The 16487-nt window shown below is 42.2% G+C and overlaps 1 protein-coding gene across 1 annotated transcript; it reads right to left on the bottom strand.

Moving 5' to 3' along the window:
* Positions 1–1374: 1374 nt before the first annotated feature.
* On the bottom strand, positions 1375–16397 carry commd1 (copper metabolism (Murr1) domain containing 1). Its single transcript, XM_033623232.2, has 3 exons — positions 16200–16397; positions 14211–14501; positions 1375–2603 (listed from the first exon to the last, which is right to left on the bottom strand). Exons 1-3 carry the CDS (start codon positions 16371–16373, stop codon positions 2496–2498), a joined length of 573 nt encoding a protein of 190 aa, XP_033479123.1. The 5' UTR covers positions 16374–16397; the 3' UTR covers positions 1375–2495.
* Positions 16398–16487: the final 90 nt, after the last annotated feature.

Below are 16487 nucleotides of genomic sequence, written 5' to 3'. Positions count from 1 at the left end.
ATCTCTGAACTCCACCCTGCAAGTACTTCAAAAACCTTCCTACATCGTGAGGATTAAAGGCAAAGTTCAGATCTTTTGAAGCTGAGTCACATACTAATCCACAGACAGTATATCACAAACAGTAGATGTCAATCAGCTCCAGTTTGGAGAAGCAGGCAGAGTCCAATATGGAAGCGATCTACTGTGGTGGACCGGGTCAGCAACAAAACACACTTTAAGCACCTAAGAAAAATCATGAACGCTTTCAGCGTATGCTTTATTTAGAATATTTTCACTGCTTTATTTTGCTGTCAGGCAGCCATTTCCAAAAGGGAAATGAAGCTGTTGTATCGCTCTCTTCAAAGCCAGACTCCACTGAGAAAAACACTAGGCCCGTTTCCACTGAAGAAGTTCCTGGTACTATTTGGGGGGCGGGAACTTTACAGGAACGTCCTCTCGCTCGGCCCTCTCAACCGCTGTGTCTCCACTGAGAGGGCAGAGTAGGAGGAAGGTTCCTGTAAAGTTACCGGGCTGTGGATGTGATGTAATCGTTGCACGACCATTTTGACTGGGGCGACACGGCAAAGAAACAAACAAAGAAGAACGTACGAAGCAGAAGCAAGAAGAAGAAAGCAGACATAAGAAAGACGATTATCAACATGGAAGGAGCTGAGGTGGTTGCTGAGTTTCTGGCGTGTCTCTTCGTTTACATGGCAGTGGAAGCTATAAAAATGCGACTCCTCGTCTACTGAGTTTTAAAAATGCCGGCTATTTTGTCGCTTTCTATTGACGTCACATCCCGCCTTGAGTATATCCAATCAGCACCAAGTAAACTCCAAGCCCCACCCAGGAGTTTATCGGGCCGTTCTGAGTACCTACTCCGAGGCAGGGACTTGTTTAGCCCCTGTAAAAGTTGCGGAACTCTGTCCTTCAAGGGTGGTTCCTGCGGTGGAGACACGCACCAACAGCCCTAGTCCCGTAAAATTACCCCAAAGTTCCTGTGGTGGAAACGGGCCAACTGATTTAACAGTACCTAAAGCAGGAGCTGCTGGTCTGGTGCTGGCTTTAACACTTACTTTGTCTTATTGCATGACTCTGGCACTGTGAAGGGTTAGTTCGGATTCACCAAAGTCACCCAATAACACAAACTAGCTAACCAACTGAGGCAGTGGTAGACCAGCAGCTCCCGTGTTCACCGAGCTGAAATTACTGCTTTTCTCAGTGGAGTCTGGTGACTGTGAGGAAAGCATAGACGGGGAACTGAACCTGTAACAGCTTCCCTGTTAGATAGGTTATATCATTGTTGTATTGAAGGCCATCAAACAATAAATCTGACATTTGTTTCAGTATCTGACACACGATAAAGAACTGAATGAAAACACATCAATAAAAAAGTCAAGGGAAACTTTTTCAAGTTTTAATCTTCATTGGCACAAACCTGCATAAGAACATTTTATATACAGTGTGTCACAATACTGTCGGAGCATAACGTTGAGTTGGGTTGAAAGTGCAATCCTGTGGATCTAAAGTAGAGCTGTGACCTGAAGCAGGTTTATATGGTTTAAATTTTACTGACTTGAGTTTACTGTGAAGCTGACATCGGCCTTTTATTGCATGCTACTCTCAGTGTCATCCACCTGTGAAGTGATTTAGCCTGCCGCCTGAACACAGCAACAGAAAAACAAGATGAAAAAATAAAACTTGCTCATTAACGTTTAAATTAAAGGGAGTCGTGTATCCCGCTGGATCTGTGTGGAGAGTTTACGACCTGTATTTAGATTGAAACTCTGTAACTGAACTGGTGGATCGATTGTGTAATGATTCTCAAAGCTGTGGTGTTAAATCCTGTCCTGATGTCCCGATGAGCCACACGTGCTCTGTACCTGTATCCTCCTGACATCAGGGCTTAGGACCAGACGGTGACACCACTGTCTTAAAGGACCAGGACGCTCTGAACTCTTTTCAGCTGCCTGACAATGTTAATGACAACAACAGGCCAACTTTCATCAGTCTGACCTGGACTTTGTCAGCTGTGCTTTGAGATTAATGTTGATGTAACTTTGTTAACGTGCTAGCATTTTAATAATACAGGTAGGTATTAGGCTTGGGCGGTATCTGTTTTTCATACCTAGAGTATACAGTACCCTGCTTCAGTGGGGTACTGTATACTCCGCTTACAGCTTCACTGCATCATCCAAAATTATTCACTGCTTCAAACTGGTGGTTAAAAAAGGACAGTGCTGCAGGGGAACCATAAAGGAACCATCGTCCTATCAGAGGAGGCTGTAAATATGATGTAAGAAACACAACAATAAAACAGCACTTTGAGTTACAGTAGGTTACGAAAGTAAACAAAACTTGGGGTGGGTGTGTTGATCAGTTGAAGGCAGCTGCAAAAGCCACGATGGATCCCTTCTGACAAACACAGATCTGCAAGGAACAAACAGTTCTTCAGACGTCGTCTCCCCACCTCACTGTCTCTCTGCTGTCTGAAGAAAAAACTCTGGCACACAGCTTCAGGTGCGCTGAACGATTCTGTCAATGCTCTCCTGGATATCGGACATCTTCTTCAGCACCTGGTTGACTTTAGCTTCGTCAAACTCCAGACACACAAACTCTGAGTCCTGAGAGAGAGACAGAAGGAGGACATGATATTACGACACATTACACACTCTGATTTATACCACAGACATTCAGAGTGCTTCGGTAAACAGGTGAGATTTCATAACTTGTTAGCTTTGATTGCTTTATTTTGACGTCAGTGTCGTCACACTCTCGTCCACGCTTTTTGATGCAGCACTGTGGTTCTTCTGCGCCATATTAAACTGTCTTCATACACAGCAGCCTTCTCTGTGAAACACTAAACTACCAAATCTAAACTCTCAAACTGTAGATTTGGGGTATCGATTACAACTAAATAACCTTTTTGTTAGTACTTTAAAGTTGGAAATCTTTGAATGTAGTGCTGTAAAACATCTGCGATATTTCATTTGGGTAAACCTGCAAAACTTATTTTATTTTTTATATATATCAGAATGAGAATAATCTTTATTAGCCAAGTCTGTGTGCACACAAAAGGAATTTGACTTGCATTGCTCTCAATGTACTTACACAAAACAAAGACGCAACAGTTAAGAACAAGGACGACAAACCTGGACAAATAAAGGTAGGGAACAGAGGTGTGTGACGTGAGAGGGACAGGAACATGCCAGTGTTCTAAAATGTATTTACTTTTTCACTTGTGTGTTGGAAATGCAGCAGTGGCTGTGACACACAGTTGCTGGGGGATATTAAGGTACTTTAAAACCCAAAGAGCTCAAAGGTTCCCACACATAGTACTTCTTCTGAGTCATAACTGAGTCAAGTCTGAACACACAGAACGTGAACGCCCATACAGCCTCTTCAAATCATCGACAAAAAAGACGCTCCACATCCTTAGAGCTACAGAACTTGTCTGAGGACCATCCTGTTTTTAAGTTTCCTTCAGTTTTCAAGTGTTATAATTCCAAGTTACATATCCATTATGTAACTTGGATATGTTAACTCAAACACAACTGTGACTAGTACAAATATTATTTCCACTAGTTACAACTGTGTTTTCAATATCTGAAATTACATTCTTACTAGTTACAGTACCTAGGTGACATATCAATAATTTCATTTTGACTAGTCAGAGTTGAATTTGAGATATCTAGAATTCCATTTATGATAACTGTAATGTAAGAACAACTGTAGATATCTACAATATACATTTCCATCAGTTAGAATTAACATTTTAACTAGTAAGATCTGAGTTGTAGATATCATTAATTAGAATTGCAGCCAGAATTACATAATGGATATGTACGATGGAGTATTAGGTCCATATTGAAGAAAAAAATAATCGGAGATTTCGAGAATAAAGTGGTAATATTACAAGAAAAAAACTCATAAAATTATTATGCGAATAAAGTCGTCCCAAGAAAAAGTCATATTACGAGAATAAAGTCGTAACTGAGAAGTCATAATATTATGCGAATAAACTTGTAATTTAATGAGAAAAAAGTCATAATATTACGCGAATAAAGTCGTAACTGAGAAAAAGTCATAATATTACGCTAATAAAGTTGTAATTTAATGAGAAAAAAGTCATAATATTACGAGAATAAAGTCATAACTGAGAAAAAGTCATATTACGTGAATAAAGTTGTAATTTAATGAGAAAAAAGTCATAATATTACGCTAATAAAGTTGTAATTTAATGAGAAAAAAGTCATAATATTACGAGAATAAAGTCGTAACTGAGAAAAAGTCATAATATTATGCCAATAAAGTTGTAATTTAATGAGAAAAAAGTCATAATATTACAAGAATAAAATCGTAACAGAAAAAGTCATAATATTACGAGAATAAAGTCGTAACTGAGAAAGTCATAATATTACACTAATAAAGTTGTAATTTAATGAGAAAAAGTCATAATATTACGCTAATAAAGTTGTAATTTAATGAGAAAAAAGTCATAATATTACGAAAATAAAGTCGTAACTGAGAAAAAGTCATAATATTACGAGAAAGAACTCGGAATATTACGCAGGCCTGGAGTGGCTAATCGGGAGGACCGGGACAATTCCCGGTGGGCCGGTCTGACGTTTGGGCCGCGAGGGCCGGTCTTGAGTTATTTTTTTTTATTGGGCCGGTGTTCAGTCATGGCACTGGGTATCACATATGCTGCTACCGCTATACCTGGGCCACCTTCACTGGCGGCTCCGCGTGGCTGTGTGAGTTGCGCTCCAATTACGCGCGCATCTCCGGCGATGAATTTTGTGTCGTTTACCGACACGCCTCTTCATTAACAAAGTGCACGTATGAAGGTGAAGTCTCTGCAGCAGCTGAATTGGTGAGGTGGAGACACCGGCTTTGCGGTGCTCTGCGGTGGTGGTCTGATTACGCGCACAGCTCCAACGATTTGTGGAATCGACCACCGACAAGCCTCCTCATCAGAAGAGTGGACGGAGAACGCCGAAGTCCCTGTGGCACCCGAGGTTGAGACAACGGCTCCACAGAGCTCAGCAGCTGCGTCTGACTACACATACATCTCCAACTAATAGGTCGTGATCTAAAGTGGGCCGGTCTGAGCCGTGAAACTCCAGGGCTGAAAATGAGTCCCACTCCGGCCCTGCCTCCAAATGTGTGTGTCGAGGTAACACACCTGAGACAAAGAGCAGCTGCCACAAGCAGGTTCATCCTCTAACCCATTCTGTTTGTTGTTGGTTATTTCCTTAAAAACTACGACTTTATTCTCGTAATATTATGACTTTTTCTCAGTTATGACTTTATTCTCGAAATCTCCGAATTTTTTTTCTTCAATGTGGCCCTAATACTCCATCATAGATATGCTACCTTGGAATTATAACACTTCAAAACTAAATTATAGATATGTGTAAGGTCAGGTCACCAGACTATCACAGGGCTGACACATAGAGACAGACAACCATTCACACTCACATTCACACCTACGGACAATTTAGAGTCACCAATTAACCTGCATGTCTTTAGACTGTGGGAGGAAGCTGGAGCACCTGGAGGAAACCCACGCTGACACAGGGAGAACACGTACTTTATTCCTGGAACACTGACACTGTTGTCTGTGTTGTAAACCTGTGGACATACAGACCAGAAAGTCTGTGGATAGTTTGAAACAGTAACATGAACTCTTCTCTCTGACCTGCACTGTGCTCATTACATGCTACTTAAAATTTAATGAAGCCTTCTTCAGCTATAATACCAGGGTATACTATCCCATCTGCCCCCATCATTGTGTCCTCCAATTGTCCTCAAGAATGGACGTCACACCGTGATGATCCCTCTCCTGGTTTCCATGGATACAGCTATTGTCTCTGTCGTCTATTGTTCAGTTAGAGCTTGAAACGCTGTGATCAGGCGGTAATATAAAAACAGTTGTAGAAACCTGTACAGTGGCATGTTCTCCTGACAGGCTGAATCAGGAGGTGAGAAGCTGCCAGTAACCGTAAGAAATGGAAACCATGCTACAGGGCTTTTTATGTGCCACCTGTGCACCCATTTAGTGATATCACAGAGTATCTTTGGTTTTGGATTCCAACACTACGGTGGCAACAAGATCTCACCGCACTGCAACATAAGAAAACACATGCCTAGAGACAAAACACAAGCAAATATAGAAAACATCTTCACCAATATGACAACACATGCCTTCAGAAAAAAATGAGAAAACACAACTAAATACAGAAACACGGTGCAAGTAGAAAAGACAATGTGCACGACTGTGTTTGCAGTGCATTTCTGTATTTAAATGGTAAATGGACTTTTTAGAGTCACCAATTAACCTGCATGTCTTTGGACTGTGGGAGGAAGCCGGAGCACCTGGAGAAAACTCACAGAGGTGCTCCCCCACCCTGATGTTTGAACGCCCCACTATGGATCTGAACCGGGAACCCTCTTGCTGCGAGACGACAATACTAACCATCGTGATCACAGTACACACAGTGTCTCAAATCGCATACTTCCGTAGTAAACAGTTTATATTTTGAGTGCACAAGGCCACTAACTGACCTATGGCTAAGCCACGCCCCCCTCCACTCACTCAAACTATCAACATTCAGTGAGCGGCGCTATGGCAGGTGTCACAGTACACGGCATTTCACAGGAGGCAACTGATGATTTTTGGAGACATAACGATCAGATGTCATTGAGAAGTAACCAAAAGGGCCTAAACTACGCATTGGAGGGATATATTCATCATTTTATTGTTGAGAAGGTCGATGAAAAGCTTAAATTACAAGCCAAAATTTACAGGTCACAGTGTACGCTTGTGAACTGCATCTCATTGCCGTTGCCATCAAAGACAACAAGTTAAAGTGCCACTGAAGTTAAGGTTTTTGGCTCAGAATATGAGAAAAGGATAACGGCCTTTTTACCATCTTTACCAAGAGTGTCTCTCCGTTAGTTTGGTGCTACAGTATTTACACTGAATCATTCAGCATAACGTTTGCCAACCTTTGTTATCTCTGCCATTACAGATAAGTTAATGAAGCTAAGCTCCAGAAGTTAACGTTAGCTTAACTAGAGCCCTTTGGACAACAGCTAACAATGATGTACGATCACCAAAGTACAAAACTAGAACAAAATAGGCTAATGAACTCCCAGCAAACAAGGTGACATGATGAACAACACAGCTAGGAGCTAACGTTAGGCTAACTTTAGCTAACGTTAGCTAGAGATGTTAAAGATAACTTTATATTTCTTTCCAGCAAAGTGACAATATGTTGCCTCAAACACAATGTTGACTTACCTTAGAACAGATGTAGACATCATTGTTAATCTTATTCACGTTGAGTTGATGTTGTGGTCTAACGTTACCACACAACTTTATCCAAAGGAGACACTTTTCTCGGTTGAGATGTGGTTTAAAGTGTAAAAAATACACCTCATCGCCCAGCCTCTCAGGTTACTTTGTGCCAGAGTTGCATGTACCCCATGCACACCGTTTGACCATTTTTAAACTTAAAATCTCAGACAAAGCTCATAAAACCGAACGTCCAGGCAGAGAATGTCTGAGTGTATAGAGTGTGCCAGTAAACCTGGAACTCCGTTAGCGCTTTTAGCACTTCGGGTTCTCTCGTCTAAAAGTAAATACGTTTTTTGAATGGGATTTTGGTAAAATGCCTCAAATAAGGTCTGTGGTTAACAAAAGCTTAAGCAAATTTCAGGTTTTGTTAGACGACATAAAACACGTCAGTAAATACCCTACTTTTGAATTTTGAAGCTTTTATGTGTCGTAAAAAAGGCGGTTGCTAACAAGTTGCTCAGTACGACTACAAACCCTGTCGGGGACATTAAACGTCATCACCCCCGAACAGGCGAGAGTGCTGGCAGCTTAGCCACAGAGCTTATTTTCTGACATAATCCAAAACGCAATGCAAAAATCCCATTCACTTTCTCTTCCGGGAACCAGCGCGATGACGTCAGCCCTGACACACTCTATAGGAATGGCTATACGCACTGTGATTGGCTCATCGCGTTTGAGGGCGGGACTTAGCCATAGGTCAATTGCGTCCACACTGCATAGTATGGGAAAATGCAGTGTACTACTGGCGCACTCAAAACGTTCTTCAAGTTGAGTGAGGAATGATGGACACTTCTCACCCTCAATGGTCGCCATATTTGTGACGTTGCAAACTTCTCACTTCAGCTTCAACTTTTGACATGGCAGCTGGGAACAACAAGGAGCCTCTTAGCTCCACATGTTTTTTGCACTGAGTACGAATACTGTTGTCGAATCGAAGCTGTCAGTAATGTTTGTTGGGTCTGAGTGGGCGGAAGTTCGCTGCATAGATCAGCCTCTCATTGGGCGGAACGAGCCACCTGCTGAAGTCCCGCCCTACCACCTTCAGTTGTGTAGCAGTTTTCAACCATTTAACACGTCCTTGACTAACTTTTGCGGTGTTTGATCTTGCGGGGATGTAGCCATTTTTCTGCCATGGTTCGCGTCCTGTAAGCGATATTTTTGTGGGCGTGTTACACCAAAACCTGTTTCCCCCCGGCAATATTTTTGCAAGCGCACCGTTGCTGTGGCACCGCCCAGAACGACTGTGATTGGTTGAAAGAAATACAAGCAGCTGGGGCGTTTTTTTTCTCCAATCTTAAAGTGAGAGTCGGCCCAGCCAGACCTTTCTTTTCTTGAGAAAGGTCTGGTGAGCAAGACTAGGTCTGTAATAACAATAATGCGAGTGCGCTAGCTAGCTACTTGCTCTTAGCTACAGCAGCACATTTTAATCAGCGGTCAAATGTTGGCGATAATGCTCCACTGTCTGTTTGCAATTTGCTGTTTGAAAAGAAGATGAAGGAGAAGAGGAGGCGGTTGAAAAACAAACAAACCAAGCCGTCATCACTTCCGGTAAATGCAAAATGGCATTACGCAACTTAACACAACACTGCCCCGTTGAAATTAGTGCACCACGCTAGAAGTATGCAGGGTACAAAGTGTACTACATACCACAGTGAAGTGTTCAAACACAAGTATACGATTTGAGACCCATTCATTATTTAAAATAATCTGCAACCCAAAGTTATTCACTGTAGCTCTGACTGCACTTTACTTAAATATAAAATAATAGCAAATCATAATTTGAGACACTGGAAACAGAGAGTTTGGCATGTGTTCCTCGATAAATGATAACAATAATAATCACCTACTCATTTCATCAGAGAACATAATTCATGCAGGAGTAAATGGAAACACTTTGGCCTAATTTCCAGTCTGAAGTTTCCTCCATGCTGATGAAGGGCATTGTCTCATCCTCCTCTGGGATTCAGCAGTTTAAGGACACCTTGATGTTTAGTGTTACACGTTACCTCCTCCACCTACTTCTGCTGGCTATAAATAGACATGAATTGAATGGACAGATAATAATGTGCGTATATCCTGCAGTCGCACAGCAGAGTCAGTGACAGCATGCTGCTCCAGTCTGCTGACCCACTTTCTCTGAGCTGTGGGACCTGCAGATTGGGTCAGATTCATAGAGAACGGGCACGAGACAGACTGCTGAAGCGCAAACTGTCATCAACATCACACACAATGTCAACTCCTCTCCAGGACAACACTTAAACTTTCAGAGTGAAAAACCCTCACAATCACACAACAGTTTGGAACCACATAAACGTTACGGTCCATCTTCTAGTTTAACGTACTAAAATATTCACAAGCAGCATTAACCCTTCCCTAATTAGTGCCCTAATATTGTAGATTTGACAAATGTGAAGAGTTGAAAAAGAAGCCAATGCCAAAGTGCCAAAACCTGCATGTTAAAATACTCAAGTGTCTGCCAACATTATGGAAAAGACCCTACAGAGAAAGGAAGCATTTTTACTTCCTCCTTCCCTTCACTGATCTCGTCTGTTTGTCACTGTGACCAGGTCACGCTCAAGGAGAAGTCTCGTTCTGAAATCTTGCAAACTTTTCCACATTGTTGAAATCTGCTAAATATACAGCCATGATATTAGAAACCTTAGAGATAACACTAAAGCCCTGTTCCCACCAAACTCTTTCAGTCCAGTACCTTTGGAACCAGCAGTGACCCTTCAGACATGGTACCTAGACCCTCGGTCCGCTTAGCATTTCCATCACAAACAGTCCTCTTAAATGTGGGCGGGCTCCAGCACTCGCTGTATTTCCTCATCAGCGGTGACACAGATGGAAGTCTGCACCTGGTTTATCGTCCACAGAACGAGGCTGCACGCCCACATTTTCAGAACAAAATAGAACAGGCTGCAGTGAGAGTCTCTCTCCATGGGATATTTAAAAATAGCAGCTTTGTGCATTTAGTCCTTCTCAGGCAAGCTCAGGGGTTTAGTGTTGCTGTAGCCCACAGGAAGTGAGGATTAGAATATATGACCTTCACATAATCCGCTCCAAATTAATATATATTTTTAAAGTCATTACTAAAAGTGTGTGTCATATAAAAACTAAAGTGATGGTCAAAGTTGTCACAGTGAAATTTAAGGTGTGCTGATGGATTCACGTCATCAACTCATGCATTGAGTAACATTACAAGTTAACGTTCCACCTTAAAAGTTGCCGGCAGTCGGCCCAGTGAATGAAGTTATTTTTTCTCAGACTCCAGCTGCTGTGAGAGGCAGCAAAACATCCTTTCATTTTGTAGTTACAGTTTACTAATAAAACTCTCCACAGTATGAACAGTGGTTACATGAGCCTCAAAACCAGACACAACTCAGCCCTGAGCAGAGTGACCGTCCTCTACTGACCAATCAGACTGCAGTGTTCACAGCTCCACCTTTTAGTACCAGATCTGTGTGCTAGGTACCCCAACAGAGGGGGGACCAAACATGGGGACGGTACGGGACAGCTCCATTGGTATCATCCACAACTTTTCGGATCTTAACGGATGTAATCTGATTACATTACAGTCTGTTTTGAAGCTGCCAGCTTAAACGCTCCAAAAACAGGAGTCTACAAACCAATGTGTGACGTCATGATGGCTACGTTTCATATCTTTATAGGGTCGACCCTCTGGACAGAAGCATCACTGCCACGAGAAGAAAGGTCATGGCAGCAGGTAGAGGCACATTTTTGTGTCATTGCTTCAGGTGGTCTTGATATTGCTACAGGTAGAAGAATTGTGGCCACAGTGGAAGATGTAAAAATCAGTCCAGTGACAAACAGGATGCAGACAGGAAAGCCTCCAGACAGCCTGGTGATTTGGGCGTTGCTGATTAAATCGACAGCAGGAGAGAGGAAAGCTGATTCCTGACCTGCACTGGACTGAGCCCTGTGGTGGAGGTCTGCTGGTGGCCACACACGCGCTTACGTTCCCTCGAACAACAATGGATAATCTACTGTGGACATCTGGGCACACACTGTAGCGTCTATCCCATCTAACAAACCAAACAATAAAATGTAATTTTCCCTGATTTTTCCTGGCCAATGAAACTGCAACATTCAGCTCAATCATAAACACTGAAACAGGAGCACACAAGGTAAACCATTCTTAGACCTATCAATCATCCACAGTGTAGTTGGATAATAAAATCCATCAGCATAATCCAGGTCTTAAACTGTTTATGGCGTCAGAGTGCAGCAGCAGGACTGTAGCAGGTAAAGGCTTCAGTATGGATTTGGGTATTTTCTTCTAAACAGGATTAATGCAGCAACAAATGGTCAACAGAAGCCCAAAAATTACAGTGGATGTGGAACGCTGCACATCAAGTAAGAGGAAGGTTTGATAAAAGTAATATAAGATGCCAGTGAGTTGCACTGTGGGAAACGTAGGAAGCTTTTTGGGGCCACATAAGGGACTGAAAGTCAGGATATCTCTGCCTCTGCTGCTTTGGTTCTTTTTGTAAAGGGACACTTCACATCAAAATCAAAAACAACATATTTTTCCTCCCGCCTGTAGAGTTATTTATCAGTCTGTGTTGTTTTGGTGTGAGTTGCAGAGTGTTGGAGATATCAGCCATAGAGATGTCTGCCTTCTCTCCAGTATAATGGAACTAGATGACACTCACCACTTTGGAGCTCAAAGCACCAAAATACATTTTAAAAACTCAACATCAATGTCTCTTTCCAGAAATCATGACCTGGTTACTCAAGATAATCCACAGACCTTGTTGTGAGCAGTTTCATGCAGGAACTATTTTCCTTCTACCAAACTTCACCCAACGACCGTTTCATTGCGCAGAAGGAAGCGTACGTCTACTCATGGATAAGAGGCTTGTGCTCATGACATCGTGAGATGTAAACATTAATGGCTTCCTCCTCGGTTGAGCTGTAACTTTAGCTAGCCCAGTGGTGCTAGGTGAGCTGGCAGTAGATGCACACTTCTGTCTGCGCGGTGATACAGTTGGAAGGTGTAGCTTGGTAAAGGGAAAATAGTTCCTACATGAAACTGCTCACAACAAAGTCTGTGGATTATCTTGAGTAACCAGGTCATGATTTCTGGAAAGAGACATTGAGTTTTTCAAATGTATTTTTTTGGCACTTTGAGCTCCACAAGGCGAGTGTCATCTAGTTCCATTATACTGGATAGAAGACAGACATCTCTACGGCCGATATCTCCAACATTCTGCAACTCACACCAAGACAACACAGACTGATAAACAGCAGTAAAAGTAAGAGGAAATACAGTATCTTTGACTGAACTGTCCTTTAAAGCAGTGGTTCCCAACTGGTGGGTCATGGTCCAAAGGTGGGTTGCAGGTCCACCGCCAGAGACTCTCCAAAAGTTTGTAAAAAAAAAACACTTTATTTTTATGTTCAGTGAATTTTCAGCACCGGGCTTTTATTTTGAAGTCCTGTTTCCTGCTGTAGAGTGAGTGACTAACAGATGGCTACCTGACAGGGACTGCAAACTAGGTTGACGACATGTTCAAACTCAAGTGTAATGCTTAATGTATAAAACTGTGTGGACCTCTGAATCACTGAGGAGAAATCTGGACCCTGTGACTGCACCGGTTTGGAACCACTGCCTTCAAATATGTCTCCGGTGATGTTGCATCGATGTTGTATGACACATTCCCTGACTTATCTACAGATGTGATTACACTACAAGGTATATTTTACCTATAATTCTTTTTACCTGGTATCATTTCCAGCACACTCATTCAGAACAGGCGCTTCCAGTATCATCAACTCAGACAAACTAAAAGGGGCGGAGCTGCACAGACACAATGGTTGGGCTTGTTTGTGGCTAACAAGTTTTTCTACTCTGTTTGCCAACTGTGTCAATTCAATAACGACTTTAAGATGCCAGTGACACACCTTCCAACATTTTTCCCACCAAAATGGATTTTGTTTTGAAATGCAGGTCACCACATCGAGAGTTGCAACATCTCAGCAGTGTTGCCCCCGGGAGGGGCTCTAATACTGTTTTCAGTCCAGGACCCAGATTGAGTAAATTTAGCCTTCCCATGGGACCGAGGCTTATTAAAACACACCAATAATCCGGCTGCATCCACAGCCAGGCTTCTAGACCCAAACCAGCTCACGCCTGCGCTGTCGGCAGTGTTTACTGGTATTTAAACAGCATGAAAGTACATGTTTGTTCAAGAACGTTCCCCTCCTCTCACCCCACAGGCTCTACAGTTGGTCACAGCCGTACAAATGTCAACACACTCATAAACAGGGACGTAAGGTTAATGTTAAGTTGATGCAGTTGCATCTACATTACAGCGAGTCCATTAACTGTTAAAGTTTATATGGTTTTAATTCATGTGTACATTATAAATATTTTATTTGATGCAACAATAAAAGGTTTATCGTGTGTAGACTGAAGATGTGTCCCTACTGCATACGATCTACTAACACTGAATATAAAGTTTACTGCACTACTTTCTAATTTGTGCAGCACTTACTGAACTGTAGAAATGGCATGTTGCCAGACATGAGTTGTGTTAGAGAGAGCTCAATGGATAAACTGATGTTGTGATATAGTTTTGCTGTTGTTAAACACGATCCTCAATCAATCAAAAAAATCAATATCTTTGCAGTTTTCCATGGAGGCATGAGAGAAGAAAATGTTGTCTTCATGAATTCAAGGTAACACAGCATGACTGACTGATTAACATATGGTCATTGTTCTCTCGAGCAAGGCACTGATCCCTGAAAACACGGCAGCAGTAGAGGTTGTACTGGTCTGTTCCCAGTGTAAATGTGAGAGTGAATGAGCACTGGTAGAAACACTGGATGTCAGTCTCACCTGTCCGGCTCTGCCCAGCTCCAGCTCCATCAGGGCGACCGGGCCGCTGTGGGCTGCATCCCCCCGGCTGGCTGCAGTCTGGAGGTCCACCCTCCAGGAGAGGCCCCTGAGTCCGGGCTCCCAGCGGCTCTGAGCCAGCAAGCTCTCCCTCACCCGCACTCGCTGGCTCTTCCAGAAGCGAGAGAGGGCAGCGGCCTGCTCGGCGGTCACCCCACCGCTGCCCTGCCTCTTGGTCTGCGCTGTGAGGAAGGCCTCCAGCTGGGCATGGTCCATGTCTGCTGTGGCGATAGACTGAGAGACGGAGGAGGATCAGCTTAGGTGCACCACAAAGACCAGCAGCCCTATCAGACACCACTGTCAGCATTTATCCTTAGAAATAAACACAGGTTTGTCACAGTTGTCCATCAACTACATCAGTGTCAGACACAACCATTCTGACCAAATCCCACAGAAATAATTAACCTCAAATTCCCAAAAAAGTTGGGACGCTGTGTGAGATTTGCAAATTCTTTTTGACCTACAGTATTTAGGTATGTAACTAGGAGCTCTGCAAATGAGGTGTTGGACAGATTCCTGACATGTCTTGGTCGTCACATTTTTCTGTCTCCCACTTGTGCCTGTTTTTATGCATATCAGTGCCTCAGAGGACACGCTGTACCGCTTCAGACCCCCAACAAGTCACTATTTGTAATTTATCTATTATTCATGCGTAGGTGGGGCAAACAATAAATCAAAAAGGAGAACACCCACACACTGTTTGCCCTTGCAGAAAAAGGTTAAATTTATTAGATTACAACATTTCGGCAGGTAGATGAAGGTCCGAGACCGAAACGTTGTAGTCTAATAAATTTAACCTTTTTCTGCAAGTGCAAACAGTGTGCAGGTGTTCTCCTTTTTGATTCAATTTATCTAATATTTAACTACATTTTTGCATTATTTTTTCAATTTATTTTCTTTAACTAAATGTGAATATTCATGTTTATATATTTTACTTTCATAGTTTGTTTTACAGCCTCTGAATGTTATCATGGGTGGGAGGAGGGGAAGATCTATCAGTCAAACAATGTTTAGACAGGGAATTGTGAAAGTTGTTTTGTTAAAAATCAAAAATTAACAAAAAATGTATTTCGTTTTATTTATTTTATTGAGTATAAATGATACTTTTACTCAGATGAATAAAGGAACACTAAACATGCATTGCTTATATAGACTTCAGCAACACATAACATAAGACCTGCATGTAGCTTTTAATTAATTAATTGGCACCAAAGTGATTTTTATTTTTTATGTCTGTGTGTGTGTGTGTGTGTGTGTGTGTATTTGTGTGATTGTGTATTTGTATCTTATCTACTTTATCTTATTGTCTTTTATCTGTATTTTCTCATTTGATTAATGTAAAGCACTTGAGTTGCACTTGCTCTATGAACTGTGCGATAAAAATAAACACACTATTATTTTTATTATTTTTAAGAGAAAAATAATTGATATTCTGTTGTTGACATTATAGTGCACCTAAAATGTGAGCAGCGCTGACAGGTATGAATGGCAGTGCTGCCCCCTGCTGACCACAGGTCTCACACACACACACACACACACACACACACAGAGTCAGTGTTTAATTCTATCTGATGTTTTTGGATTAATATCACTGCTGCATTAATGTGTCATTTTCCTGCTGCAGATGTTTCAGGTCGTGCTCATTTAAATACTTTATATCCTGTTGGGTAGTTTAATCTACAGCGATGCATCATGTTCTATAAGATCATCAAATGTTTGTAACGTGGCTGTAAAGTAACTAAAGCTGCCAGGCCCATGTAGTGCAGTAAAAAGAGTAGAGGTATACTGCTCCAAGTGCTGCACTTACATTTCTCAACTACACTTTACAGCTTCTGTAAAACTGCAGAGAAAACACTATCAATTACATTTTAAATACTTTATTGTGGCTAGTATTTCTGCTGTGTTACTTCCAGGATGAAGGTGCTTCATTACCTTTAGGAGTCCTTTCATCTTCTCATGCAGAGCCTTGAACTCCTCCTGAGACACATCCGGGTACAGCTCGTTCTTCAGCAGCTCCTCTGTGATCTCACTCTTGTTATAATACACTTTCTGAGCTATTCCATTCAACAGTCCGCTCAGAGACTTCGCTACATCTACGTCCGCCATGTTTTCCTCTCAGCACGGTCACATGAAGCGGATGGAGCTAATCACGTGAAGTCCGGCCCGACACGGCATTGTGGGAGTTGTAGTTGTATAAAGCCAGGCGCGTTTATTCTTTCG

Source organism: Epinephelus lanceolatus, chromosome 3 (genome assembly GCF_041903045.1).
Source record: "Epinephelus lanceolatus isolate andai-2023 chromosome 3, ASM4190304v1, whole genome shotgun sequence".
NCBI lineage: Eukaryota > Metazoa > Chordata > Actinopteri > Perciformes > Serranidae > Epinephelus > Epinephelus lanceolatus.
Note: the sequence above shows the minus strand (reverse complement) of the source record. Positions and strands in the feature narration are given on the sequence as shown.

Bases quoted from the DNA above. Each gene is read 5' to 3' on its own strand.
- commd1 (XM_033623232.2), bottom strand. From the start codon at position 16,373: ATGGCGGACGTAGATGTAGCGAAGTCTCTGAGCGGACTGTTGAATGGA. The intron at 14,502-16,199 runs GTAATGAAGCAC...TCCGTCTCTCAG, and splicing joins AGATGAAAGGACTCCTAAAG to TCTATCGCCACAGCAGACAT. The intron at 2,604-14,210 runs GTGAGACTGACA...TCTCTCTCTCAG, and splicing joins AGCTGGGCAGAGCCGGACAG to GACTCAGAGTTTGTGTGTCT.